This window comes from Pantherophis guttatus, chromosome 5 (assembly GCF_059756535.1).
Source record: "Pantherophis guttatus breed Tessera chromosome 5, ASM5975653v1, whole genome shotgun sequence".
In the NCBI taxonomy this organism is placed as follows: Eukaryota; Metazoa; Chordata; class Lepidosauria; order Squamata; family Colubridae; genus Pantherophis; species Pantherophis guttatus.
The window spans coordinates 55,825,039-55,852,798 of record NC_142067.1 but is presented as its reverse complement, the minus strand read 5'-3'; the positions used below and the strand labels follow the sequence as shown (position 1 = coordinate 55,852,798).

Below are 27,760 nucleotides of genomic sequence, written 5' to 3'. Positions count from 1 at the left end.
ATATATAAAAGTTTATCCTATCCATCAATATGTTCCTCAGTATTCATGATGTAGTTCTTCTGTCTCTAAAGAATTAAGCTCATTCAGAGTAAAAAATATTCTCTGGACATATTTCTACCAATCTGAAGTTTCAGGTTTTGCCCCTTCTTTCTGTTCTTCCCAGCTATTTTGTTAAACACTTATTTCTTGCAGGAGAACACTGCTAAATAAATGTGCATACGCACACAATTAGTGTTAATACTAAAAGCACTTGTTACCCACAGACGGTTAATGAGGAGTTTAAAGAAATAGTTGAGATAAAGAAACTGCCACAGTTTTATATATATATATGTCAGATGTAAATGCCTTATTCCCTAATGTGTAAATAATGTATATATGGGATATCAGGGGTTAACTTATTCTTTGACTCTTAATGTATTCATAATTCACCACTCCCACTCTTGGCTCCACCCTTTGTATATATAAGGAGCCACCTTCACCATTTTCTTTGCTTCTATCTGTGAATATTCAGTGAATATAGAATGCCTATTATAATTAAAGAGAAATATATTTAAACCTCTAACTCTTATTATTATTATTGAGTCTGATCCTGAAAATATTGCAACAAGCTGGTAGCAGAGGATGGTTAATTGACTCAATAAATACCTAAAAATGTCTAAGAAAGATAGGCCCAACACCAGGGCCTACAGCAAAGAAATAGAAACTGAACAAGAAATAATCAACGAATCCACAAACGCGATTTCGAGAGAATCCGAAGAATACACCACTGAAGAAGAAGAATTAATAAATGAAAATGATGGCCAGGAGGAAATCGAAATAGAAAATAACGAACTCAGGTCAGAGATATTGAAATTATTAAAAAGCCAGAAGAATGATGAAAGCCTCATCGCGAACCTCCAAGAAATGCTGAAGAACAGCGGAGCAGCGAGAGAGAAAAACATCGCTAAAGAGAAACCCAAAGACCAAAAAACTGTGAGTAATATGACTACAGAGAAAGTCGTTATGAAAAAGAAAAAATGTGATCCCGCGCGAAATTTTGAATGGCAGCCATCTTGGTTTCAACAAGCCTCCAAAGTGAGAGAAGCAGAGCCAATCAAAATGCTCAGTTCAAAATTTCTGGCGCGAAAAACGTTATCAGACAACGAAAGTGAAAAGGAGGATTCAAACTCTTCGGAAGAGCCAGAATCAGAAAGTGAAGACGACTTAACGAAATCCCAAGTAAAGTCAGCAATGAAGACGCTTTTTGCTGCATTTGGGCCAAAATTAAAAATTTCCAAAGCGCCAACGAAGAAGCAAGCGAACAAGCCGATACTTCAAGACCTGCACGCTCCCATCCTGACTTCGAGAGCGACGACGCCCGAGCCCAGAGAGCCATGTCGATTCCGCCCTACACCGCAGACCGAAGCAAGTGCCAACGCACCCAAAAGAAAGAGAAGAACAGTCGCCGCCATCAGAACTCCTAAGACCGAGCCAGAGACCGACTCGTCTGAAGAGGAGCGGAGCGAGCGAGCTACAATGGAGAGAACCTTCCACGACGACGACAAAGAAGAAATGAACAACGCGCATGTGCGAAACTACGTAGACGGTCCGGAAAGACTTGAACTGGCCAGAGAACCGCGCAGACTCGTTGCGAGCATCCCCATGCCGTTTTGCAATTTCCTACACTTGCGAGACCACGGACTACCTCAGGTTGTAAGTAATGGACAAAATAATGTGGGAAACTTACCCAGTGACTTCCCAAAACTTAGGGTTGATGGCATTAATTTGCAAGAATGGTATCAACAGCTCCAGGTTGTCTTTATGAAAGAAAATTTACTATTTTTTATCACTAGTCCCCCAAGAAGACCTTGGACTTTAAAAATAGATTGTTTACACCATAAGGCATTTTTCTTAATAATATCTAGCGTGTCTCCTGCAATGTATCATAGCATCAAACCAAATCTAACTGTTTCAGAAATAATTCAATGCATGTTTAATTTGTTTCACAGCGATAGTGTAGCTACCACCACAAGAATGTCTAAGGACTTCTTTTCTTCCAGAGTAAAACCAGGGGTTTCCATAAGTGAGCATTTAATATCTTTAAACAAAATAAGAGCTGAGCTGCATTTGAGGGGGGAAGTGATTTCAGATCAAACAATGAAAAGTGTTATTATCAATTCACTTGATTCATCATGGGATAGTTTTATGTCACACTTAGACACCATCAATCTAGGATATTTATCAATAGAAAGTCTGTCTAACAAATTGATAGCAGAAGACAATTCAAGAAAAAATCGTTATAGCAATCACACAGAACACAAATCTTTTAGGAAGGTAGCTTTCCAAGAAAAATATAATGAAACTTTTAAATGCCACAATTGTGGGTCCAGGGAACACAATAGAAGAGATTGTCCCAAAATTTCAAAGGAAAGACATAGGTCAGAATATAGGAATAAATACAATTATAGACAGTCTTCCACAGATAGACATAAATATAGAAGCCCACCAAATTACAGAGAAAGTAGAGGGGGCAGAGAAAATTCAAAAGAGAGAAAATCTGGTTCACTGAATGGACTAAATAAACAAGACAGCACTAAAACGCAACAAAATGAGAACAATAATTGGCTTATTGATTCTGGGGCAACTAATCACACCACTAATAACAAAAATATATTGTCTTCATTTACAGAAGATAAGTTTGTAATAAAGGTAGCTAATCAAGAAAAAGTTCAAGTATTAGGCAGAGGGAATGTGACCTTGCCTGGTCTAGGAAAAATAGAGGGGGTATTGTTAATACCAGAAATACCTCATAACATACTAAAACTAAGCAGAGATTCTGACATCAATATAGTTTTCTCAAAGGGAAAAGCAACTTTAGAGAAGAATAAAACAAATGTAGGCACTGTGATGATTAAAGGAGGCCTACCCTATCTGATAACAAAAGAAAGATGGTTACATAACATTGATTCAAATATGGAAGATTGTATTGAGGCAGATGATGAAAATATTAGTAACAGTGACAATGATGAATGTGAAATATCTCATGATCACACAGATACACACAATGAGAAGAAACCAAAAATAGGTAAACCAATTCATGACGAGTGTGCTCACATCTTACATAGGAAGTTAGGACATGCAAGTTTTCCTGTAGTACAAAAAATGACTGAACACGCAGAAGGTGTCAAAATAAAAAATTGTGAAAATTATTTGGAATGCTCAGTATGTAAATCTACTAAACTAAAAACTAGTCCCAGGCCAAAAAAATCCACCAGATCAACTAACAAAATTTTTGACTTAGTACACATGGACTTAGTTGGCCCATTAACTCCATCAATCACTTATAGAAAACGTTACTTCCTAACAATAGTAGACGATTACAGTCGCTATGGTTTTGTTTACACATTAAAACACAAGGATGAAACCTTTCAAAAATTTAAGGAATTTTACAAACGCATAGAAACACAACATAATATCAGAATAAAACAAATTATGACAGATAGGGGATGTGAATTCATGTCTAAAGAATTCTCCCAATGGTTAAAGGATAGAGGAATGCTACATTACACGTCTAGTCCATTTTCTGCGTTCCAGAACGGGATTGCAGAGAGAAAGAATTCCACATTACAAACCATGATTAGGTGCACATTAGAGGATGCTGGTTTAGGCAAACAATTTTGGTCAGAAGCCTTACATTATTCAAATTACACTCAAAATAGAACCTGGTCCAGTATTGTGAATAAGACACCATATGAGGTGATGTATAATAGGAAACCAAAATTAGCACACATGCACATATTTGGGGTCACTGCAGACGTACACATACCTAAACAGTTGAGAAGAAAGGGAGAAAACGTATCCAGAAGACTAAGATTTATGGGATATGAAACTGGCACCAAAGGGTACAGATTCATTGATAATAATAACAAATTTATAGTTTCCAGAACAGCTGTGTTCCATGAACAGGCCAACTGGTCTAAATTACATCTTAATGAAATATTTCCAAATAAATGCAAAGATACAAAATCTCGTGAGGAAGGGACAATAGAAAATCAAAATATCAACAAAAATAAAAACAAAACCAAAACATGGACAAATAGTCAACACAAAATAAAGACAGACACATTAACAAAAAAGGAAGCAAGATATTTGCATGACTACCATAGCAAACCTGAAAGAGCTATTAGGAACAACAGAAATCAAATACCAAATAAATACAGAGATTACATAATGCATATGGATGGTGAACAAATAACACCTAATACATATGAGGAAGTATTAAAACTCCCTCGTGAAGAAAAGGAAAAATGGGAACTAGCTATGAAAAAAGAGATGGAAAGTTTGCAAGGATTAAATGTATTCACACCTGCGATTGCACCTAAAGATAAAACAATTATTGGTACCAGGTGGATTTATAAAATTAAAAACCTAGAAGGAGGCAATACCCTATACAAAGCTAGATTGGTTGCACAAGGTTATGCACAAAAATATCCGGAGGACTATACTGACACGTACTCTCCCACAGTAAGAACAGAGAGTGTTAAAACAGCTCTAGTAGTAGCATCCGCACTCAATCTTGATGTATTTCAATATGACATACAGACTGCGTATCTACACGCAAAACTAGATAAGGAAATATATGTAAGAGCACCTCACAGTCAATACACTAATAAAAATGAAATTTGGCTATTGAACAAGAGTTTATACGGATTAAAGCAATCTGGCAAAAGATGGTACGATTGCTTGGTAAAAGTACTTAAGACCATGGATTTCAACGCTACCACTGCTGATAATTGTTTCTTTGTCAAAAAGAGTGATGATTACATTGAATTTGTATTGATTTATGTAGATGATATTTTATATATAGGAAAACACAAAGAGAGAAGAGAAATCTTTGTAAACAAGCTAAATGAACATTTCTCGTTGAAATCTCTAGGTAAAGTAAACAAATACCTTGGTGTACAAATTAACAAAACTAGAAGGGGATTCAAACTTACTCAGAAAGATAAGATTATTGAACTTCTAAACAAATGCAATTTAAACAATGCCAAACCCTGTGACACTCCTATGCAAACTGATTTCCTTAGAAATACTGATGAATCTTCCCCTGAATTCAAGGATAATACATTTTATAGATCAGTCATAGGTTCACTTCTTTATATATCTAATTGGACTAGGCCAGATATTGCATTACCACTCAATTTATTATCAAGGCACGTTAGCAAACCAACAATGTATCACTGGGAAGCTGTCAAAAGAATTTTAAGATATCTGAAAAGTACATTAGACTTTTGCCTAGTATTAGAACCTAGTGATAATAAAGAACCAAAACTTACATGTTACGCAGATGCGGATTGGGCTGGAGATATATCATGCAGAAAAAGTACTTCTGGTTATATTTTTCTATTAAATGACTGTCCAGTTTACTGGTACACTGGTAAACAAGAACTGGTAGCCACTTCAACCACAGAAGCGGAATATGTTTGTTTATCCAAAGCTGCAAATAACCTTGTATGGTTTAATGATTTAATTTCAGATGTTTGGAAAAAACCTGCTTTGCCTTTTGTTATGCATGAAGACAATAAAGCAGCCATTGAAATATCTAGATCCGATGCCATTGGACAAAGATCCAGGCATATAGATATAAAATTTAAGCATGTGAGACAATTGTCTCAAGATGGATTTATCAAAGCAGTGCATTGTGATACCTCTGAACAATTAGCAGACATATTGACGAAGCCTTTACCTTCTAAACAGCACAAATACTTAACTTCCAAATTGTATGTCTTATATTGTCCTGAATCTGAATGTAATTGGTGTTGTATAGCGAACCGGCATTTAGAGGGGGATTTGTCAGATGTAAATGCCTTATTCCCTAATGTGTAAATAATGTATATATGGGATATCAGGGGTTAACTTATTCTTTGACTCTTAATGTATTCATAATTCACCACTCCCACTCTTGGCTCCACCCTTTGTATATATAAGGAGCCACCTTCACCATTTTCTTTGCTTCTATCTGTGAATATTCAGTGAATATAGAATGCCTATTATAATTAAAGAGAAATATATTTAAACCTCTAACTCTTATTATTATTATTGAGTCTGATCCTGAAAATATTGCAACAATATATATATACAGTATGATTTATAGGCATGTGATAACTTCTTTAAGACCTTGTGCATGGGTTGGGGATATATTGAGTTCTACTTTTGTTAAATTTTGCTATGTTAACTTTGGTACATTAAATAATTCCCTTCCTAGTTCCCTTCCTAGTTTATTTCACTACGTTAACCTCTAAATTTATAATTAGCCTAATTGATTGAAAGGAATAATATTCATATAAAATAGCAAAGGGAAAAAATAAGCAATAAGTATGAGTCAAAATGAGAACTAATTGTGCTATTTTTTGAAACATTTAAACATTTATTTGGCTTCTTTTTTCTTAAAACAGAGGAGCTAAACAGATTTTACCCTTTTGTGATAAATTGTCTCATGTATCTTCTCTTTTTAACTTAGATACCTTTCCTTCTACAGATGGAACTCCTAAAATAATTTCAGCCTTCAGTGAGAAAGTAGTAAGCCCAGGAGAGGGTGTATCTTTGATGTGCAACGTGAAAGGAACTCCTCTTCCTACCATCACATGGACTTTGGATGAAAATCCCATCATTAAAGATGGGAACCACCGTATTAGTCAGATCATCACCTCTGAGGGGAATGTAGTCAGCTACCTAAACATCTCCAGTACTCAGGTCCGAGATGGCGGAGTATATCGTTGTACTGCCAACAACTCAGCTGGAGTCGTCCTCTACCAGGCTCGAATAAACGTAAGAGGTGCTTGTCAAATCAGCTCCTCCAAAAAAAAAAAAAAAATTAAACCTCATTATAGTAAAATAAAACATAAATGCATTTATGAACTTTGCTATTGAATGCTAAGATTTTTTTTTTCCAATGCTATCTCTATTTTTCCCATAAAGGAATCATGGTATAAGACTATAATGCTAAGGACAGCTTCTTCAGAATAAGCATCACTGATAGGCTTACCTTTGAGTAAATGTGTGTCAGATTGGACTAACAGACCATTACACAAAATAAGCACAGCACATACTGTGAATGTATGTTATACATACTAATCAATTCAGCTAATTTTAACTTACTATAGAATTAGTTTTGCTTGCATGACTTTTTTTCTTTTAAGAACTTAACATTCATTGTAAGTATCCAGGTTAAGAATATTGCAGTTTATATCTGTAATTCAGTCCTCATTCTGCCAAATGTATCAGAGCATACTTCTTCACTTAGAATACACACACCCATTGAACTGCTGATTGAGAGTGATATAAATTTTCAACCAAAATCTCTGGAATACAACAGGTTAGAAACAGTTATATATAACTATTCACCCTAATTTTAGAAATATCAGGCTACTGTTTCTATCTGTCTTGTCTTCTCTGGCATTAACTGAAATGACACTATCTTTTAATTTATAATTCAATACAGATTTTTATCATAAATGATTTAGTGATCCAAATGTGTAGTTTAATTAATTCATTAATTAATATGGCTGTTGTAGAATTTGAAAAATTGAAAAGTGTAAAACAAATAGGAAGAGCCCCTTATGTTGCTCTAGGAAGTTAAAAGAGTGGAGAGAACTGTAGTAAGTTGCAGTTTTCAGGATCTAAAAGAATTATATATTTAGAAGAAAACAATATTTTCTTAACTAATTATACCTCTAAATTATTTTCAAGAGCTTGCTTTTATCTTTACAGGACCAGCCAGCATTCGGCCAATGAAAAACATTACAGCAATAGCAGGGCGGGATACCTTCATTCACTGTCGTGTCATTGGTTACCCTTATTACTCAATCAAGTGGTATAAGAATTCTAATCTGCTCCCTTTTAACCATCGTCAAGTAGCATTTGAAAACAATGGAACACTTAAGCTCTCAGATGTGCAGAAGGAGGTGGATGAGGGAGAATACACATGCAATGTTCTGGTTCAGCCCCAACTGTCAACTAGCCAGAGTGTACACGTGACAGTAAAAGGTAAAACATGAATGTTATTTAAAAGTGCTTGTAAAAATGGAAGTGAAGGTGATATGCAACTATCATAGATTATGGTCAGGTTTATGTATTTGAATGTATTTCTCTGAACCATCCCATAATTGTCTGTCAAAAACAAATGCAATGGAGATGTTAAATGTAACTTGGCATTTCCAGTTTGCATGCCATCTCCAGCAAGAATTTCCAGTCATGAGAGCTTTGAAAAATACATAAAAGCTACTGCTGTCCCATCAGACAGATAACTTCAATGGGGCAAGAAATTCTGACCTCAAAAATAATTGCTAAAGCTTGTTTTCATACTATGTTGTGAACAATATTGAAAAGCCACCTATGATTGATACCTGATTTTTAATCAACCTTTTCTAGACAGTGCCCTTCATACTTATCGATCACTAAATGTCCTAACTGAAATCTTGACTCAGAAAAGTTAACACTTTGCAGTTAGTTATTGTACGCAGAACCCCTTATTCAACAATTAGCTTAATAGGGCAGAAACCCCTCAGCCCCAGCTCAGCAAGATTAGAATTTTTATTGCAGGCAAAAACAAACAAACAAACAAACAAAAAATAGAAGAAGCCTTAACACAGAGTAGAGAGCTCAAAGTGTTGCTTTTTTCTTTTCCAAGGTAAGTTTCTTGCCAGTTTGTTTAAAGGTCTTGGACAGATGAGATGTGTTTATACAAAAGTCTTGTCTAACCTCAGAATTTATGGTTCCTCCATTGCCAGCTTCAGCTCTTACACCAGCACTTTATTGGTAAAGATTTGATAATTAATAATTACCGGTATTTGTTATGGCTTCCCCTAATGCATGCTAGGTGTCTTGCAGATGAAATATTTTCTTCTGATAATTTTTATAGTCACACTTTTTTGACCAACATATTTGCTCTATTTTGTTCCAGTGCCACCTTTTATCCAGCCCTTTGAATTTCCGAGGTTCTCTATTGGCCAGCGAGTCTTCATTCCATGCGTTGTGGTCTCAGGGGACTTGCCTATTACAATCACCTGGCAGAAGGATGGTAGGCCAATCCCAGCCAGTCTTGGGGTGACCATTGACAACATTGACTTCACCAGCTCCTTAAGGATTTCTAATCTTTCCCTTATGCACAATGGAAACTATACCTGTATAGCAAGAAATGATGCAGCAGCTGTGGAGCACCAAAGCCAATTAATTGTTAGAGGTAAATATAATGGTGGCAATAGTATCATCAATAATACTATGAAACACCAGTTGTGATGAGAACTAAATGCTACTGTAATGTAAAATAATTGCTCTTTTGTCTTCTTACATATACCATAATAATTGCACCTTTCTTTTGTCTGAACATGTTACAAGTGAATGCTATCAATGGTCAGGAAATGTCTGTTCTTACACTTGGAAACTGCAAGTTTTAATATACAGAAAATCTTTAAAGTGAGTTGAAAGAATTTGAAACATGATTAATTATTTTTAGAGCATTTTAGCTTTGAGCCTGTCAATTTTTAATAACAAATTATGTAATTGATAAGCAAGCTGTATAATTCTGCTACAATAAAGGATTATTACTGTCTTGCCTTATGTTTTGGAAATATCAGTTGTTCAGCTACTAAGAAGGTGTCTCCTATCACTGTGATGCTATGGTGATGTTTCTCAACTGGCAGCCTGTGAGTCAAATCCAGGTGCGTCCAGACAGAGGCTCCTAGCACTACCAGTCAGTAGGTATTATCCTGCTCTTCTGTCTTTTTCATAACTAATAATTTATTTTAAACAAATCCACAAAAAAATGCAGTTGCTATTATACAAATTTGTACATATTTGCATAAGCAACTTCCATGACTCTCTGTAATACGTGTTTTTCTATGCAACTTTTCATATGTATACTTTATTTAAATTCAACTTAGCCCCAGCTTAATTTGTACAAAATTCTCAAAATTCTCAAATATACAGTACAATGGACAGTTACATAAATGGCATGAATATATTCTGATGATTATGAAGCTTCGAACTGAAGACAATAGCTAGCCATAGAATACATTTATTGTTGCTGTCTCTATTGTAGCAGAATTTGCTTGAGCAGTTCACAACATTTCTAGATAAAAAAGAAAAATTGAAATGAATTAACCAAAAGTCAGGACTGTAGATGTCCTTGACTTATAACCATTCATTTAGCAATTGTCTGAAATTATAATAGGGCTGAAAATGTTACTTATGACTGGGATTCACACTTACAACCATAGCAACATCCCCACAGTCAGTGGATTGCAATTCAGGTGCTTGGCAATGGGCATGTATTTACAACAGTTTCAGTGTCCCAAGCTTATGTGATCACTATTGTGACCTTCACAGCCAGCTTCCAACAAACAAAATCAATGTGTGTTAACAATGTGGAAGCCAGATTCACTTAACAACGGCAGCAAAAAAGATTGTAAACATGGGTTCAGTCTCATGATGACTCACTGATGATAATATTGTTTAGAGACTGAGGTTTTTATTTCAACTGTGATCATAAGTCAAGGACTACTCATTCAAATAACTCTTAAACTTTTTGAACTAAATTTCAAATAACCCCTTACTATGTAGGTCTTAAAACCATTTATTTTAATATAGGATGTGGAATAATTAAGGAATATTTTAAGCTTTGTAAAAATGAGAATGTTTGAAAAATAGTTAAAATAAATAATAGGGCAAAATGTTTAACTATTGCATAAATATAGCATTATAAAATCATAAGATTCCAAAAATTATTTTGTCACTTTTTTATGAGAAACATGTATTTGAAGAAAATATCTTTAAAAAAATTGTTTTGTACTAAATTTGTTTATTTATTTATGCAACTGGAAAAAAGCATAGATAATAATGGAAATAATACAATTTTCAGATTTATCTTAGGCTACTGCTGTTTATTGGGAGGTAACTAAACAATCTGTTGTCATGGGATCACTATATACCGTAGATTGCTGGAGCCAATAAATTAATACAATGTTTAGCATATTTATTTTACATATATAAATGAAATATAACTTAAATAAAGCTATCCCTACGTTTACTTTTAAAACATGGATAATGGAAATAAGCTTTTCTTATTATACCTCTTGGGTAGTTTACTTTATCTGATAATTAAATGTCTGGTGAAAAGTATTCCAGAGTGTAGGAGTTACATTGGGAATTAGATTTTCCCAAAGCAGGATATCTTTTATGCCAACAGACAAGCAACAAAATCAAAAATTGGTGAGAAAATCAGATAGTAGCAGATTTAAACTGCAATGAGTATAAAACAGGACAAATGCTCTTACATTGATAAAGGCAAACATTTCTTACAATGAGATATCTGCAACAGTAACTGTTATCCATCCATGATGCATTAAATAGCTTCTGCTGAGTCTGAGCTAGAGAGCCTGAGAAAGAGTTGTGAAGGTTCTTATAAAGGTAAGGAAAAGGTGTCATGTAAAAATTAAGTTGGCATTTACTCTTGAGGATGTTAAACAGTTCAAGAGCAGTACTGAAATAATCTTGTGAAATATTCAATTTCATTTATTTGTCATTAGAAACTGAATTGCCAAAGTGCAATAAAAGGGGAAAGGAAGAACAGAATAAAATTATTCAAAGAAAATAGAATAAGCAGACTAATCCATATTCATGAAGCATAAACTTTGTACATTTAAAAATAAGAGAGATTTCTGATACAGTGAGAGTGAAATACTAGAGTCCATTAAAATGGATTTAGTAGTGGTAAAGGAAAAGAATGGATTAAGTTTACTAATGTCTACTCCATTCTGTATTCAAAGGTCTAAACAAAAATATGTACATTTACAAAAGACAGATAACAGATTAACAGAGTTGGAAGGGACCTTGTAGGTTATGTAGTCCAAACCCCTGCCCAAGCAGACATGTTTAACCAAAGTGATTTTAACAATAGTTACATTTTGAGAAACCATTTATGTAATAGCTTTTTTTTTTTAATGTAACAGAAGTTTTGTTAAAAACAATTTTTATCAGGCAGATTGTTCTCATGATATCACCTCTGTGTCTTCTCCAGCCTCTAACTTAGATTGCCAGGGATTATATTTAGGTATTCTGGTATGAAAGTGAAATTTTCCTGCTTCTCCTTACACAAATATTGCCAGGAAGACAACCTACAATGACTCAATGGCCGTGCTGGCAATAACACAATCAAGGGCAGGGATCTGCTCAAGTTCTCATTGGCTAATGAATCTGTGATCGCACAGCCTTCCCAGTCTATTTGCTAGGCACTGCTCTCTAAAGCCATTTTGTCATGGGATATGAATTAAAAGACCTCAATGGCAAACAGCAACAGCTCTGTTGGAAGGCCAACAATTCTGTGTCAAAGGCCCCTTGCTCCCAAAACGGTTCTGATTGGTCAATGAGTCATAGGAGAAGTATGAGATGAAGGAAATGAGCATTGTTGATCTGGGTGTAAGATTTGCCCTGATTTTTTTTATATTTGTGCAGTCACTGTATCCCTCCCTTGTTAAGAATCCAAAATAGTCAAGTGGTCTTTAGATCAGAGTAGTTTAAAAGAGTACTCTGATCTCAAATTATAGGCAATTTTTTTTTGAAGTAAAAGCAAAGCAACAATAGTTGAACTAGGCAGTAGGCTGCAGAAAAACCATGAAACCATTAATTCAATTTAATTTAATTAATTCAATTTATATGCCGCCCTTCTCCGAAGACTCAGGGCGGCTCACAATACATTTTAAAAAATCATTATAAAAAAAACATTTAAAAATTAAAAGACTTGTAAGGGTTTGCTTGTTACATGGCTGAAAAACTTTTCTGTGAAAATAAAATATACTGGAATGATGCCTCCTGGGGAAAAAAAATACATCCATTCCAAAGAGGAAGGAATGGCAGAGGTATTCCATTTATCCCAGAGTGTCCTTCAAGTTTAATAGGGATGTACTGTGCTTCAGATTCAAAGCTGAAGAAGTGCCTTAGAGCAGATAAGATGTTGCACATGTTGACATCTCTTTAAAGAAACTGTGTATGGTATAGTGTGCATGGTCCTAAGAAAGTATACATTTGTATCTAAGAGGCAATCTACAAGTATAAAATGCTTGTTTGAGAAGAAGACATAGAAAACAAGCCCATGCCTCCTCCCAAGCACTTTCCATGCCCCTAAAGCTCAGCCAGAAATTTTCCTTCAATCATGGGGCCACCACAAGTTGAGGTTAAGACATCCTGGCTTTCTTCATGTCATCTTTAGCAGCATTGAAGAAGTAGTTTCCATTGCTGCTTTTGGAAACCCAGTGGTCTATTTTTTTCTTGGTGGTCTCTCATTTTAATATAAACCAGATCAGTAGTGGATTTCAATTTAGTTTGCTACGAGTTCGCTCGTGCGTGCGTGTGTGTGTGCACAACGCTTCTGCACATGTGCAGAAGGGTCGGGGCGGGTGGGCAGAGCCTCCCACCACCGCTACTGGTTCGCCCAACTCGGGGAGAACCGGTAGCAACCCACCACTGAACCACATCTAACTCTACTTAGTTTTTTGAGATCAGCCAAATTTCTTATAGCTGGCTCATGACAATTTATAACAAAGAGTTTTCCTAAACCAGCGAAAGTGACTTCTCACTTGTGCTAACATTTTATAAAACTTGTTTTGAATAATGGAATTTCTTTTATTAATTTAAATTTGCAACACCCCAATATATGGTACTAGTATTTCAACAATAGCAAACATTCCAAATTGCATCATTTACCTTACATGCATTTTAATCTTTCCAGTGAAACTCCAGAGAAAATGAGAATACCAAAATCCTTCTGTCCAAGAGAATGATAAATTTGAACATGTAATCAAAAAATACTAATGGTAGCTTTATAAAAAGGCAGTCTTGGTCCATTAATATATTGTACTCTTGCAACAACTCCATTGCAAAATTAAATGTATCTTCCTCCTGTCCATCCAAAATTGTTTCCCTGATTTCAATGGAAAATCAGTTCAGCAAGAACATACTGTATTTTCTCTTTTCAGGATATTAATTTGCTCTCTTTTTAAAGAATCAATCTCTATGTATAAAAGCATTTGAAAATTGTTTTCTGCATTTATACACAAGGCTTCCATAAGTCTTTATAGTTTATTAGTCACTATATGGGTATTTAAGGATACTGTAAATTCAACTATTTAAAATTTGCAATTCTGCTGAGACATTAACTTGGCTTTTTTAACATCTCAACTACAGCAATGTCCTACACCATGTTATGATCTGAAGAATTAAATGCCTCAAAGTATAACATTAAGATGTATGTTCTTGCTATATCTATGGTAACCAACTAAAGAAAGCTGGAGATAAAAGCCAGAGCTCTGCAAACAGGAGGCCGCATTCTTAGATTTAAAAAAAAAAACCAGTAATTATACAAAAGGTTTATTAGGAAGCCACAGAAAATTATAATAAACACCATTGATTCCCTCTCTTGCTATAGAAGAGACCTCTGGACCTATCAGGTGTGGGCATATTATTTAATATGGACATTAATGCATTCAACTGAGTATGGCAGTTCTTATTAGCAAGCTTTTCATTGCCAAATGTGTTTCTAATATCATTTGCCAAATAATGTTTTGATTGAGGATCAATAGAAATTATTAAGAAAAAAATCATGGGTAAGTGGTCTAATTATAGTTAAAGTGTCCTACTTGATTGTATCCTACTTTCTTTGTTTTCTTTTAGTTCCCCCCAGATTTGTGGTTCAGCCAATTGATCAAGATGGGATTTATGGAAAAGCTGTGATCCTCAACTGCTCTGCAGAAGGCTATCCTGTTCCTACCATTGTCTGGAAGTACTCCAAAGGTATTTCTATCCTCTAACAATACTCATTATAGTGTAATTCAAAAATATATTGTGCATTTATTATGCAATGTTCATTTTGTTAGTATTCCAACTGTGACAGATTCTACGGAGATTGGAAAAATAATGGAGGCAGGATAAACAGAATCAAAAGGTAGAAGAGGAGTTTGTTAGTAGCTTATTTTATAAATGGAAACACAACCCTACTAGCAAGAAAACTAAAAAGAAGCATTTCAAGTCATTCAAAGAGACTCAGTCTCATTATAGATGAGAGTTGAAAATTTTTCTTGGAGTTTCCAAGATACCCCAAGGCTAATGTTAAAGATATCTTATTCAAAAATCAGTTTAGTCTTTTTCCTAATCTTGCCTAGGAGGTTGACAATACCTATTATTTCTCTTCATTACCATTTAATAAAATAATGTCAAATAAAATAAGGCAGATGATATGAGTTCTTGTTACAGGTAGCCTTTGGGTTACAACCATTAAAAATTATCCAGCATTGAATGAATGATGCTTATAAAGGATCCTTGTAGTTCTGGCTGTTGCAGCTTCTTCTTGGTCATGTGATCACAATCCAGGTGCTTGGTGTCCAGTTATGACTATGACATTGCAGTTAGCTATGGCCAGGGGTGAAATGCTCTGAGGTCTGCTACCAGTTCGCTTCGCTACCAGTTCGCTGCACGGATGCATGCGTGCTGCATGCCAAACGTATACTTTGCGCGCACAGGCGCACCACAGGTGCAACCACACAGCGCTGAAAAAGGTGGCTTAAGCCTTTTCTAAGATAAGTAGAATAGCGAGGAGGGGGGAACAGCTGTGTCACACGATTTAGATTTGCTAGAAAGCAGGATTTCCTGCTATTTATATTTCCAAATATAAATTGCGCGGCACAGCTGATCGTCAGAAATACCAGTTCGTCTGAACCAGTAGCATTTTTTTACTACCGGTTCATGTGAAGCGGTAGCTTTTATTACTACCGGTTTGGGTGAACCGGTCCGAACCAGTAGCATTTCATCTCTGGCTATGGCCATGTGATTGCAATTTCCAATTGCAATTTCCCTATCACCTTCCTACAAAGTCAATGGGAAAATCATCAGAAAGTCAGAAGTTGCAGACATATGGTTCCTTGCTTAACTACCCACATGGTCTTTGTTTAAGGAGGGCAACTGAGATTGCTAGCATTGCCATTGCAAGTGATGCAGTCAGATGACATTGTACTTTATAATTACATTGCTTAACAATAGCAATTCCAACCCCAATTGCTATTGTAAACCAAGGATTATCTATAGTATAAATATCCTGAAGATGTTCATAAATCCAAATATTGTATAAAAGATTTGTACAGATGCTAGTGAGCAGTCTCATTTCATTTACAAATGTACATAACCACCATTTCTGGTCCACATAAAAAGTTTAACTCTTCCTTCAGTGTTCCTCACTTTTCCTGACCTTGAAGTACAGAAACTATCAGTTTAATAGGGGGAGTGTTTTGCATATCAATCAGTTCCTTGACTTATGAGCTATCACTATTTTTCTCAGCCCTACTCTACACAGAAACAAAACAAATATCCGTACCTCCATATTATCTAGTTCATGTATTTGTGTATTTGCTAAAACACACAAAGGTTTTCCAACTGCCAAGTTACCATCCCATCTTGCATTTAAATATTTTGTGGTGTGAGAAGTAGAATGATAGAACATCAGCATTTTTTCAAGTAGGCAACCTTCTAATCTTGGTTGCAATTTGCAATGCCTATCAAATTGAGAAGGTACTTTTAAAATTATGGAGCAGTTAGGCTCCAAAGGGAGAATCTGAGCTTTTATGTGTGTAAGTGTGTAAGTGTGTAAGTACGAGATCGCCTTCTGCCACCGATAGCCTCCCACCGGCCAATTCGCTCCCACAGAGAGGGGCTCCTCAGGATGCTGTTGGCCAAACAATGTCAACTGGCAATATCCAGGGGGAGAGCCTTCTCTGTGGGGGCACCAGCCCTCTGGAATGAGCTGCCCCTAGAGGTTCGTATGATCCCCGACCTGCGTACCTTTCGCCACACCCTTAAGACTCTTTTGTTCCAACAGGCCGAGCTGGCTTAATATGAATTTTAAATTGGGTGTTTATTAGCTTTTAACTTTGTGGGCCAAATTTTTATATATTCATTTTAAATTGCTTTTAAATTTTGTGAGTTTATATGTATTTTAATATGGCTGTACACCGCCCTGAGTCCTTTGGGAGAAGGGCGGTATAGAAGTTCAATCAAATCAAATCAAATCAAATCAAGTGCTCAGGAAGCAATAGCCAGCTTGAGTCCTGGAATAGAGGTGAGGCAAAAGTTTCTGTGAATGGGAAAATAGACTACCCACAAGCTTATTAAATTCGCTACAGTTCAGAGACAACACTGCTGGTTTCAAATAAACTAGAGCACAGCAGAATAATTTGACACAGCTTCTCAAACCAGCCAATATTGTGAGATCAGTTCCAGATCCAAAGTGGCTGAAAGTACTTGTTTCTCCCAGGCCTAGTGGCAGGATTCTTGTGGAGCTCTGATTTGTTGGTTTGCTATGGTATATAATGTGTTTGCTGGGACACTTTACTTCTTCTGTTTATTAATGTTCTATTTTTAAACGTAAGTTAGCCAAAGTCATTTTGGAGTCAAGACAGCCTCTAAAAAATCATCATCATCTACGTATAGACCAGTGGTGTATTAACCATTAAGCAGACTAAGTATGTGCTTAGGGCACCAGGCCCAAAGTGGGCACCACAAAGTTTTATGTAGCCTAAGCTTGGTTTCGTTTGTACAGTATGTACAAAGAAGGGAGGCACCAAGATTTGTCAGTGCTTAGGGCACCAGTGAGCCTTAATCTGCCACTGGTATAGACATATACTAAGAATGCTCTTGGAATATAACATATGGACATAACTTCAGCAGTCCTAAAACTTCTCCAAAGGTTTCTACCCAAATTGACCCCAAATTTCTAATTGTTATGCAGCAAAAGTGGGGCAATATTAAATATTTAAGGGAAAAGTCATACTAATTGAAAATTTATGTTTATTTTAATGCTATCTACCTCTTTCTCTTGGCCCCACTCATATTGGAGAGTGGACGTGGCACTGAAAAGTGTTGGGTATCTTTTAATTTGAAAAAGATTATAGACTTCTAAGTTGAGTAGTGTAATACCGTATCATATCTGCTAGACTCTTGTTTGACAAAAAGAAATTATTCCATAGTAAATTACCAGGCTATTACCATTCAAGCTGTACCTCATTTGCACTCCCAGTTGATGAACATAACATTTGTACAGGTAGTACTCAACTTATGAACATGATTGAGCCCAGAATTACAGTTATAAATTGTGCCAAGTCACAATGTGACTATGCCCAATTTTACAACCTTTTCTGCAGTTGTCATTAAGTGAATCATCATGATCGTTAAGCAAATCCATTGTCCACAATGGGCATTTTTTGACAGAAACTGGAATTAAATACTTGTTTCTGGCAAAAACTGTAAAATTGTGGTCACATTACAATGGGATACTGAAATGCAGGCCAATTGCTGAGTGCCCAAACAACAATCACATGAACATGGGGGTAGGCAGCTGTTGGAACTTTGAATCCAGGTGTCTATGGAGATTCTTAGTCCTCAGGTTGTCCCAAAGGTGCTTTTTCAAGAGGCAACTGAACTTTCTTGTTTTTCCTTTGAAGACGTTTCGCTTCTCATCCAAGAAGCTTCTTAAGCTCTGACTGGATGGTGGGGAATGGAAGGATTTATATTCCTTGCAGACAGCTGGTCATCTGCATTGTTTTAGAGAGTCGTTGAGGCCACTTGGAGGTTTATCTGTGTCTTCATGGCCACCTAAGTAGTGCAAATGGGTGTGGAGACTTCTTGGAACTGCTTGGATTGTGTTATAGCTGAAGATAGATGATGTCGTATCAATCCCCCTCTGTTGAGAGATGGCTGTTCAATTTTGACATAGATGGCTTCTTTGACCCCTCTTTCAAACCAGTGGTCCTCTCTATTTGAAATGTGGACTTTGCTGTCTTCAAAAGAGTGGCCTTTGTCTTTTAAATGCAGATGGACTGCTGAATCTTGTCCTGATGGGTTTGTTCTCCTATGTTTATGAACTGGTTGTTTTGTTTCCCCAATGTACAGATCTGCACGTCTCATTGCATTGTAGTGCATATACCATATTGCTCAGTTTGTGTCTGGCGTTTTATCCTTGGGGTGGACAAGTTTCTGCCTTAGTGGGTTCTTGGGTTTAAAGTGAGTACGTATGTTGTGTTGGCTGAAGATCCTCCTGAGCTTTTCAGATATTGACCAGCTGTCTACAAGGAGTATAAATCCTTCCATTCCCCACCATTCAGTCAGAGCTGAAGAAGCTTCTTGGATGAGAAGTGAAACATCTTTGAATCCAGGTCATAAGTAGCTCTAGAGAGGTAACTTCGTACAGTTGCTAAGTGACCCTTCATAAATCAAGGACAACATGTATACCTCTTTCTATATGAGATCTGGTGGCACAATGGTTAGAATACAGTGTTGCAGGATAACTCTCCCCATAGCCTAAAGTTCCATGCTGATTTCAAGGTTGACTCATCCTTCCATCCTTCTGAGGTGGTAAAATGAGGTCCCAGATTGTTGGGAGCAATATTCTGTCATTGTGAACCACCCGAGAATACTGTAAAACACTATAGGATGGTATATAAGTAAGTGATATTTTATTCATTGAGTTATTATGTATAATAGAAGGAAACTTTTCTATTTATAAGCAAAATTATGTCTAATACTTAATTATTTCTAACTGGATATTCCCATTAAATGAAAATTCCAGTCTGGGAACATTGTGCAATTAATAATATCAGCAAAAAGCAAACATGCATACAAATATGATATATGTGTAATCTATCATACTAAAATACTTTCTGCTCTTAACAAAGGTGATAAAATTTATTGATCAAGTTATTAGTTGTTGCAGGCTTTATTTTGGCTTATGATGGTACTAGAGACCAGAATTACTAAGTAAAGAGGTTGTAAAGTGCAATGCCATATGGCTGCATCGTTTAGAGATGGCAATTATGGCAGAGTCAATTGCTATTATTAAGGGAGATGCTCACATGATGGTGACTTTTGATTTCCTGCCAGCTTTTCCATTGACTTTGTTTTTGGGAAGCTGGAAAGCAATGTCAGAAATCTTGATCACAAGACCACGAGGACACTGCAACAGTGGCAACCAGGGTGGATAAAAATCAATGATTTTTTTAAAAAAATCAAAAAAAATCAGATTTTTTTGATTTAAATCGGAATTTTTTGATTTAAATCGGATTTTTTTTTATTTTTATCAAATTTATTTTAATAAAAAACTTTTGGGGTAAAAATCTATCTTAAGATAGTTTTCTTTTTAAGATACATAAATAATTTAGTTTATTCAGCATGAAATGGAGCTTAGTTATGTAGCATGAGGCTGTATATTCTGCAACACTGGGACTATCGGTGAGTCAACAGTGGGTCAAAGGAGTAGCAGAGATGACAGTTGCTCTTTAAAAATTATTATTTAAATCGAGTTGATTTAAATCAAGCCTTTTTACTAGTGATTTAAATCATGATTTAAATCATGATTTAAATCAACTCGATTTAAATCAAATCCACCCTATCATGCACCATTTATTCAATGCTATTGTAACTTTGAACAGTCATTGAAGGACTGGTCATAACCTGAGGACTTCATGTATTTAAATATCATGACCCTTGCATGCACTTTTTGAATATTTTAGCAGTTACTAAATTTACAAGTATGGCTCTTAATTTAAGTAATTTTTAGAAGTGTGCCCCTGTCTACCTTCCATATCAATTATTACTGCAAGAGTTTTTAAGAAAAACTTTTGCCTATCTTATATAGTATGTATGTGCTTGTATGTGTGTATATATACTTAAAAGGACTTCTAAGTCACTTCAATTTTGTTCCAGTAGCAATCAAATCAGTTACTTCTTTCAAGCATCTTGCCTCCTAATTCATTTTTTAAATTATCCTAATAGGTGCTGGAGTTCCCCAGTTCCAACCAATTGCCTTGAATGGGCGTATCCAGCTTCTGACAAATGGCTCCTTGTTGATCAAGCATGTTCTGGAAGAAGATAGTGGATACTACCTCTGCAAGGTCAGCAATGATGTGGGGGCTGACGTCAGCAAGTCCATGTACCTCACTGTTAAAAGTAAGAATTTCTTCCTGATAGTAATGACTATTGAGTTGCAAAAGGATACCTTTCAACTCCTGAATTGAAAAAAAATATTTTGCATTCATTCTAAGGCACACTTGCACATTCTTCTTGCTGCAGCTACAATTAGTTACAATTTAGTTGAGGAAGATTAAGTAAGCAAACGGAAGGGTTGACATTGTCTGTGAAACATTTCTGTAAGATCAATGAGCTCCTTCAACATATTTTTGAAGTACAGAGAGGCATCTTGATGTTGCTAATGTATGTTAAACCTGGACAGAGCTTAAATATAGATTACAAGAAAGAGCTTCAGAATGCCTTCACAGGAGGTGCTTACTTTTCAGTTGACTTTCATATTTTATTGTAATGACAGTTATACTGTCCATATTCTGCAAGTCAGAATCATGAGATTTTATTTATGCTGCTTTGGAAAGTGATGATTCTTAGCTCCAAATTAATTGGATTAATTAATTAATTAATTAATTAATTGTGATTTGCTAGGTCATTCAAAGTAAACAACTAGATTTCTGAACATCGTTCAAAATGTAGTAAAATGATACTTGTAGAATTTCCAAGATTTTGCTTTCTTTTCTTTCTTTTTGATTTGTATTTAAGCCTACAGTCCTAAATGGTGTTCTTAAACAAAGAATAAAGTATTTTGGACCAAGACCAGAAGAGAATTTTTAAGTTCAGGTGTGGCTACAACAAGGACTACCTAAATCAGGGCTGTCAAACTCACGGGCTGTGGGCCAGATGCGTCATGCACTGGCCACACCCATGCCCGGTTTAGCAAAGGGGGGGAAATCCAGATAAGTTTGACACCCCTGACCTAAATAATGATTTATTTGCTTAGGAAGTAGGGAAGGGGGACCAAATGAGAACAATTGAATAATCTCCAAATGTCCCAGAATGAATATTGGACATTTTTAATCAAAAGCTGCCGTTTTGGTAATGAATTCACAGTGAATTTTTGCAATATTTTTTGCAATTTTTGTATAATCAATTTTCCCTGGGATCTCAAGACATGAAAAATGTAACATTCAATCTGCCAGTCATGATTTACATTCGTGTGTGTGTGTGTGTGTGTGTGTGTGTGTGTGTGTGTGTGTATGTACACCAAATCAGTTTGGTGCAGAGAAAGTTGTACAACTAATAACCAAAGCAATAAAAGAACACAGACTAAAAAAGCTTTTGCCAATGTTCTTTTATTTTGGCTATTATTCGAAAAGGGCTGTTACAATCCCATTAAATTCACATTATTAAAAAAGAAGGAAGGACAGTGATTAGATTTTGTATTGTATTCATTGATAAATAAAGAGACTTTAATTTGTATGCCAGAATCATCATCCCCAAGTATGTTCTTCCCTAAAGTAATAGAACTTAATGCCTGCCAAATGCTTGGGTTACAGATTCTGTAAGTTCAACTACCACATTTGGCATAATGGAAATTGTAATCTGAAACATCTGAAAAAGTACCAATTTACTTATTTTTACGATAAAATAGAAGCCACCCCCCTCCCCCCTTAAGCTGTAACTGACCAATGTAATACCCAGGCAGTAGATAAGTTACTGTACTTTTTACAATTTGGATGATGCTGATTTTTCCAAAGCAATCGTTAAAGGCAGTTCTGATAGTAAATGCCATATTTTTAACATTTAGAAAGAAAAATAAAAACAACCTTCTAGCTTCCCCTTAGTTGACAGCTAAGCTAAAAGTCTGTCTGATAATGCTATGCAATTTTATGTGTCATAAAAGTATCTTTTATCAAGTCAGAGCAAAGATCTCTCAGGAGATAGTATCTTTTGAATCAAGTAAAAGCTAGCATCAAGTAACAAATATATCTATATATCTATATATCTATATCTATATCTATATCTATAGTCCTTTTTTATTATTTTATTTAGATTTAGGAGGTACCCAAAATAATTTTGAGCAGCACACCCATTCTTTCTGTTCCCATTGTACATTTTATATGACAGTTATAGTTTATAATAGTTGAATGCCAGAACATACTTTATCTAGATCAATGTATACACATTTAACTGATGTTTAATATACAGTAATAAGCAATTATGTGGGATATCTAAAATAGTTTATTCACATTTGTGCCTTTTTGCAGGGTTTCTTATTCCCTTTCACCTTCATTCTTATCAGCTGATTCTATTGCAGTGTTTTTCAACCTTGGGAAGTTCAAGACGTGTGGACTTCAACTCCCAGAATTCCTCAGCCAGTGCCTAGGAGTTGAAGTCTACACATCATATACTTGCTAAGGTTGAAAAACACTGTACTATTGGTTTATCTGCTCCAGTCCTGTGGTATAGGCTGCTAGTAGTGGCAAGCTTCAAGTTTCATTCCAGTGTAATGCATCCTGCTAGGCTAATTAATACAATATAATATGCTTATCTAGTCTGCAGAGTCTTTTTCTAGTAGCCTCTCCTTATGCTCAGAATGAGGCAGGGGAGGAAATGTGCTATAGGCATCATTTTCTGTGTGGTGAGCTTAGAAATAAATACAGAGCTTAAACTTGCAAAATGAATTGTGAATATTATGAGTTGCTTGGATCACCCACCCACACCCCACACTGTTTCCTTCCTAATTAGAAGCTCTCAGCACAAAATTTTACCTGTGATAGAGCAACAGAAAAGCTAATGTGGTTGAAGAAGTACAATTTAGCTCATAAAAAACTTGAAATAAATTATAATAGCTTGAAAAAATGGCTTGTATTTGAAACTAACATATCTGCAAAAGACATTTCCCTTGTTTGATTGAGGAGCTTATACACAGGGGTACTTACTTTCAGGTAATAAGCTTTCCTGCCTTCCAACTTTTCAATTTAAACACATCTGAAAGTAATCTGGACTGTTTTTACTATTTTAAAATTCATTTTGTATAGAAGAACAAGACCTGAGCAGGGCTAGCTAAGTCAAGTGTGAAAAAGTGATCCAAAGAGTTTTTGCAGTCACAGGTGAGTTTCTAAGAAACAAGTGTACTAAATTATCATTAAAGTTTGCTGAAAGGGAAATAAAAAATCAGCAGTCTCCGTGGAATTACTGTGGTTCCCTTTTATGCTTCTGCCTTGATTCACTTGATCCAGCTTTTATGATTTGAGACTGTTACTAGATAAAGAAGGCAAAAATAGATGCTCACAAGCATGGAAAGTTCGGTATGGAAAGGCGGAATGCAAGACCTAGAGCTAATACAGATACTCAGTTCTTGAAACAAGATTTCCTTATTAGAGGATAACTCACAGATCACATAAATGTTTCTGCATAATGAGGGGTTTATCTCATTTCACTGTTGAAAACTTACTTCTATCTGGAAGAGCTATCTGGAAGCATATCATCTTGCATAAGCATAAACCATAAGCTATAATTTAAAACTAGAAATCCTACATTGATATAATTATAGTAAAGTAAGTAAAATTAAAATAACCAAGTAAAATTAATCAAATTACATTTTATGTAGAATCTGTGTTTGGCAAAACATCAGCAACCAATTAACAAACAGCAAATATACTATAAGTCTGATAAAATGGCTTTATCATTTTTGTTTAAAAAAATGTAACATGCCATGATCCCAATCAGCTGGAGTATCCTCTATAAAGGGTATAGTATATAGTATTGAATGAACATAATATGTTTGGAAAGCTTTCAATGTAGCTTTATGATTAACTGAATGCAGAATTTGTTTATCTTCCTTTTCAAACATCTAGTCACATTTTTTTAACTGCAAAACAATCTTAGTTCCTATTTAGTGCCATAATCTGAAACACATTAGCCCCCCACTAGTACGTATGGATTCGACAAACTTTATCATCAAAATAAATGACAAAATCACCTACAGATATTCTGTCCTACAACTTTTCCATAGGCCATCTGAAAGAAGCTTCCACAAAACACTGAGAGCTTCTGCTCAATTCCACTCTTTATTATAACTCTGTCCTGAACTGGGAAATGTCTAATTGTTCATTAATATATTTTTTGGTGGCATATGCAGGTTAAGATATCAATAGGAAGGTTTGGTTTCTGTCCAGTGGAAATTAAAAACAGCAATTTTATAAAAATAAATGGCAAAGAACCACCTGGAACTGCAATTGTGGTAATCAAATTCATGCAGGCACATAATAGCAAATAAGTAGTTTTGTAATGTGCATGTTGAGAAGAGCTACAGAGAAATTTATGCTAAACCTTGAAAACATGAAAAAATTCCCCTCGACACAAGCATTTGCTCTTGTTAGTCTAACAAGGTTTTGGTTTTTTGGTTTTTGTCCTAATGAGGTCCTCCCACTGTAAGAGATAAACAAGCTCCAAGTGTCGTTTTCTGCCTCTTCAGACTATCAGCACAGCTTTGATTTAAGGACTTGCACTTTAATCACCCATCATGTGTCATTACCCCGACAGGTGGCAGCAGCCGCAAGATACAAGCTCCAATAAATTGCATCGAAAATCACTGAAGCGATCTTTTGTTGATTTTCTTTTACAGCTATTCAATGGTAGATCAGCTGTCATAACAACACAGTGCCCATGGCAGTAGGGTGAAATTAAATGTGAAGTATGTTCAAGGTAGCAAGTATAAAAATGGAATATCCTTTTTTTTACCTTGTTGATTCTAATGCATTTTTTTTATTTTTTTAAGTAATGTGAAGTCTGTAGCAATTGATTGAAATCAGTGCTGTATTTTTGTGGCATCATTGTCACATGTGCCCTTGTACAAATATGCTCTACTATATAAATACCTTGCTATCAGTAATATTTTCTTTAAAAAAAGGAATCTTGCTTATTTTAAAAGCAAAATGCATCTTATAATTGGGTTTTTGAGCAAAAGGAAGCAGTTGCAAATCATCTTTGTTTCCCCCTTCTCCCTCCTTAATTATCCCTCTATTACAGGTACATGTAATGTTATATTGCATAAAGTGCAATTTCTCACTGCAGAAAATGCACACAAAAATAAAATATCCCTGTCATTAAAGTAGTTATTTTTCTAATAATGAGCCAAATTAGACATTTTTAAAACATAATTGGCAACTTGAATGCCAAGTGTCCAAATTTTGTTCATGTGGCCAAAACAGTCAGTTATGAATCCCTTCGTTCAGCACCATTGTAACTTTGAATAGCTCTATATCGATGGGTGTCACCTGAGGACTACTTGTAATTGTACTGAAGAAAGACCCAGACTGGTTTCACACTTCATGTTAAATTCATGATTGTTTAGTTTTGACTGGAGGTGATATGTACACCAAGCCATTATGGTTTATAAGCCCTGTTTCAGGTTGGATATAAACTACATTAGGAGGTAGTGAATAGGCAGAGAATTCCACCACCTATCCTGTTTGTGAGGATCAGTCTATTTTCACTTATCACAAGCATAAAATCCATTTCTGCCTGAAGGACAGTTCTATTCCCTTGGTACAGTATCAAATTATTCATCCTCCTCCCCTTTTATCTACAGAGAAAAATAGTTCATCTTTTTAAAACAAAGGTAGAAATTAGAAATTAAGGCTAAAACATAAACTGGTGTATTGCACATCTTCTCACCAACTTCAGAATTAACTGATTAGAAGCCTCAGAGACTGGAAGGGAGTCTAGAAAATTAAGATAATATGTTTCAAGAAAAGCAGTTGTCTTTGAAAGGAAACATTAAAAAAAAACCCTGTTTAGCTAAAAGTACTATTGAAGGTTATTTTTAATTTGACTGTGGGCTTTAAATTTATTGTTAATGTAAATTGTTACCTCCATCCATAAAAAAACCCATCATTGTGTGTTTTTGTACCATTTGAAACCTGCTTAGTTCAGCATTGCTTCTAAACAAGATAAGATTTACATTATCTTATAGTCTCACAAATGAAGGTAAATATATGTGTCCCAGGATAATGTTGCAGGATCCAATCTGGGTCAGTCACTGGGAACAGAGGTTTAATTTTCTGAGTTTTTGACTCATGCTGGAGCCCATCCCCAGGGAACGTCTCTCAACCAGAATGTGTGATTTGGAGTAATCTATGTGTAGTATTTATGTGGTGCATATGGTTGTATATGGCCACTGACATAGAGTTTATTGTGCTACATTACCTATGACGTGATTCAGAAATACTCCATTCTTCACAAAGATTGCATATTTGCAAAATTACTGTGAGATTTCTATCATTCTGAAAAGGTGAGAGTGAAAATGTAGTTTGACTAGCACAACCCCATGCATTGGGGATTATTCAGAGGCAAATACTGGCAGCCAGACAGTGTCTCTGAAATAACAACAGACAAGGGGAAAGCTGCAACATGGTCCACTTTAACTCTGAAGGGCTAGTTTCCATAAAGAAGTAGGCAGGATCTGGAAGAAGTAGAGCTATAGTTCGCAGATGATACAACGGTGCTGGGTTTATAACTGGAGGGAACGAATCAGCATACAGAGAAGAAGTCCAGAAGCTATCCACATGGTGTTCAAAAAACAACCTACATTTAAACACTAGCAAGACAAAGGAGATGGTGCTGGATTTCTGGAAGCACAGAGAGGAAGCTGCCCCACTGTATATCAAGGGCTGTGGAGAGGGTTTCCTTTTTTAAATTTTTGGGAGTGCTTATTAATCAAGATCTCATCTGGAAAAACAACACATCCCTTGTGGTTAGTAAGGCTTAATAGAGACTTCATTTCCTTAGAGTCCTGCAGAAAAATCAGGTGGAACAATGGCTGATGATCTCTTTCTATCGGTCTATGATAGAAAGTATCCTTACATACTGTATAACAGTA

General features: G+C 35.6%; 1 protein-coding gene across 2 annotated transcripts in view; it reads left to right on the top strand.

Moving 5' to 3' along the window:
• The window catches only part of DSCAM (DS cell adhesion molecule), a 394,390-nt gene that overhangs the window by 226,003 nt on the left and 140,627 nt on the right, over window positions 1-27,760 (top strand). The window contains exons 7-11 of one of the 2 annotated variants that reach the window (XM_034423965.3): window positions 6,518-6,814; window positions 7,750-8,025; window positions 8,942-9,220; window positions 14,704-14,823; window positions 20,845-21,018. In XM_034423965.3, coding sequence (XP_034279856.1) covers window positions 6,518-6,814; window positions 7,750-8,025; window positions 8,942-9,220; window positions 14,704-14,823; window positions 20,845-21,018 — 1,146 coding nt within the window. Of the gene's footprint in view, window positions 1-6,499; window positions 6,815-7,749; window positions 8,026-8,941; window positions 9,221-14,703; window positions 14,824-20,844; window positions 21,019-27,760 lie in introns of both variants that reach the window. The other variant, XM_060694094.2, reaches the window with a different exon arrangement.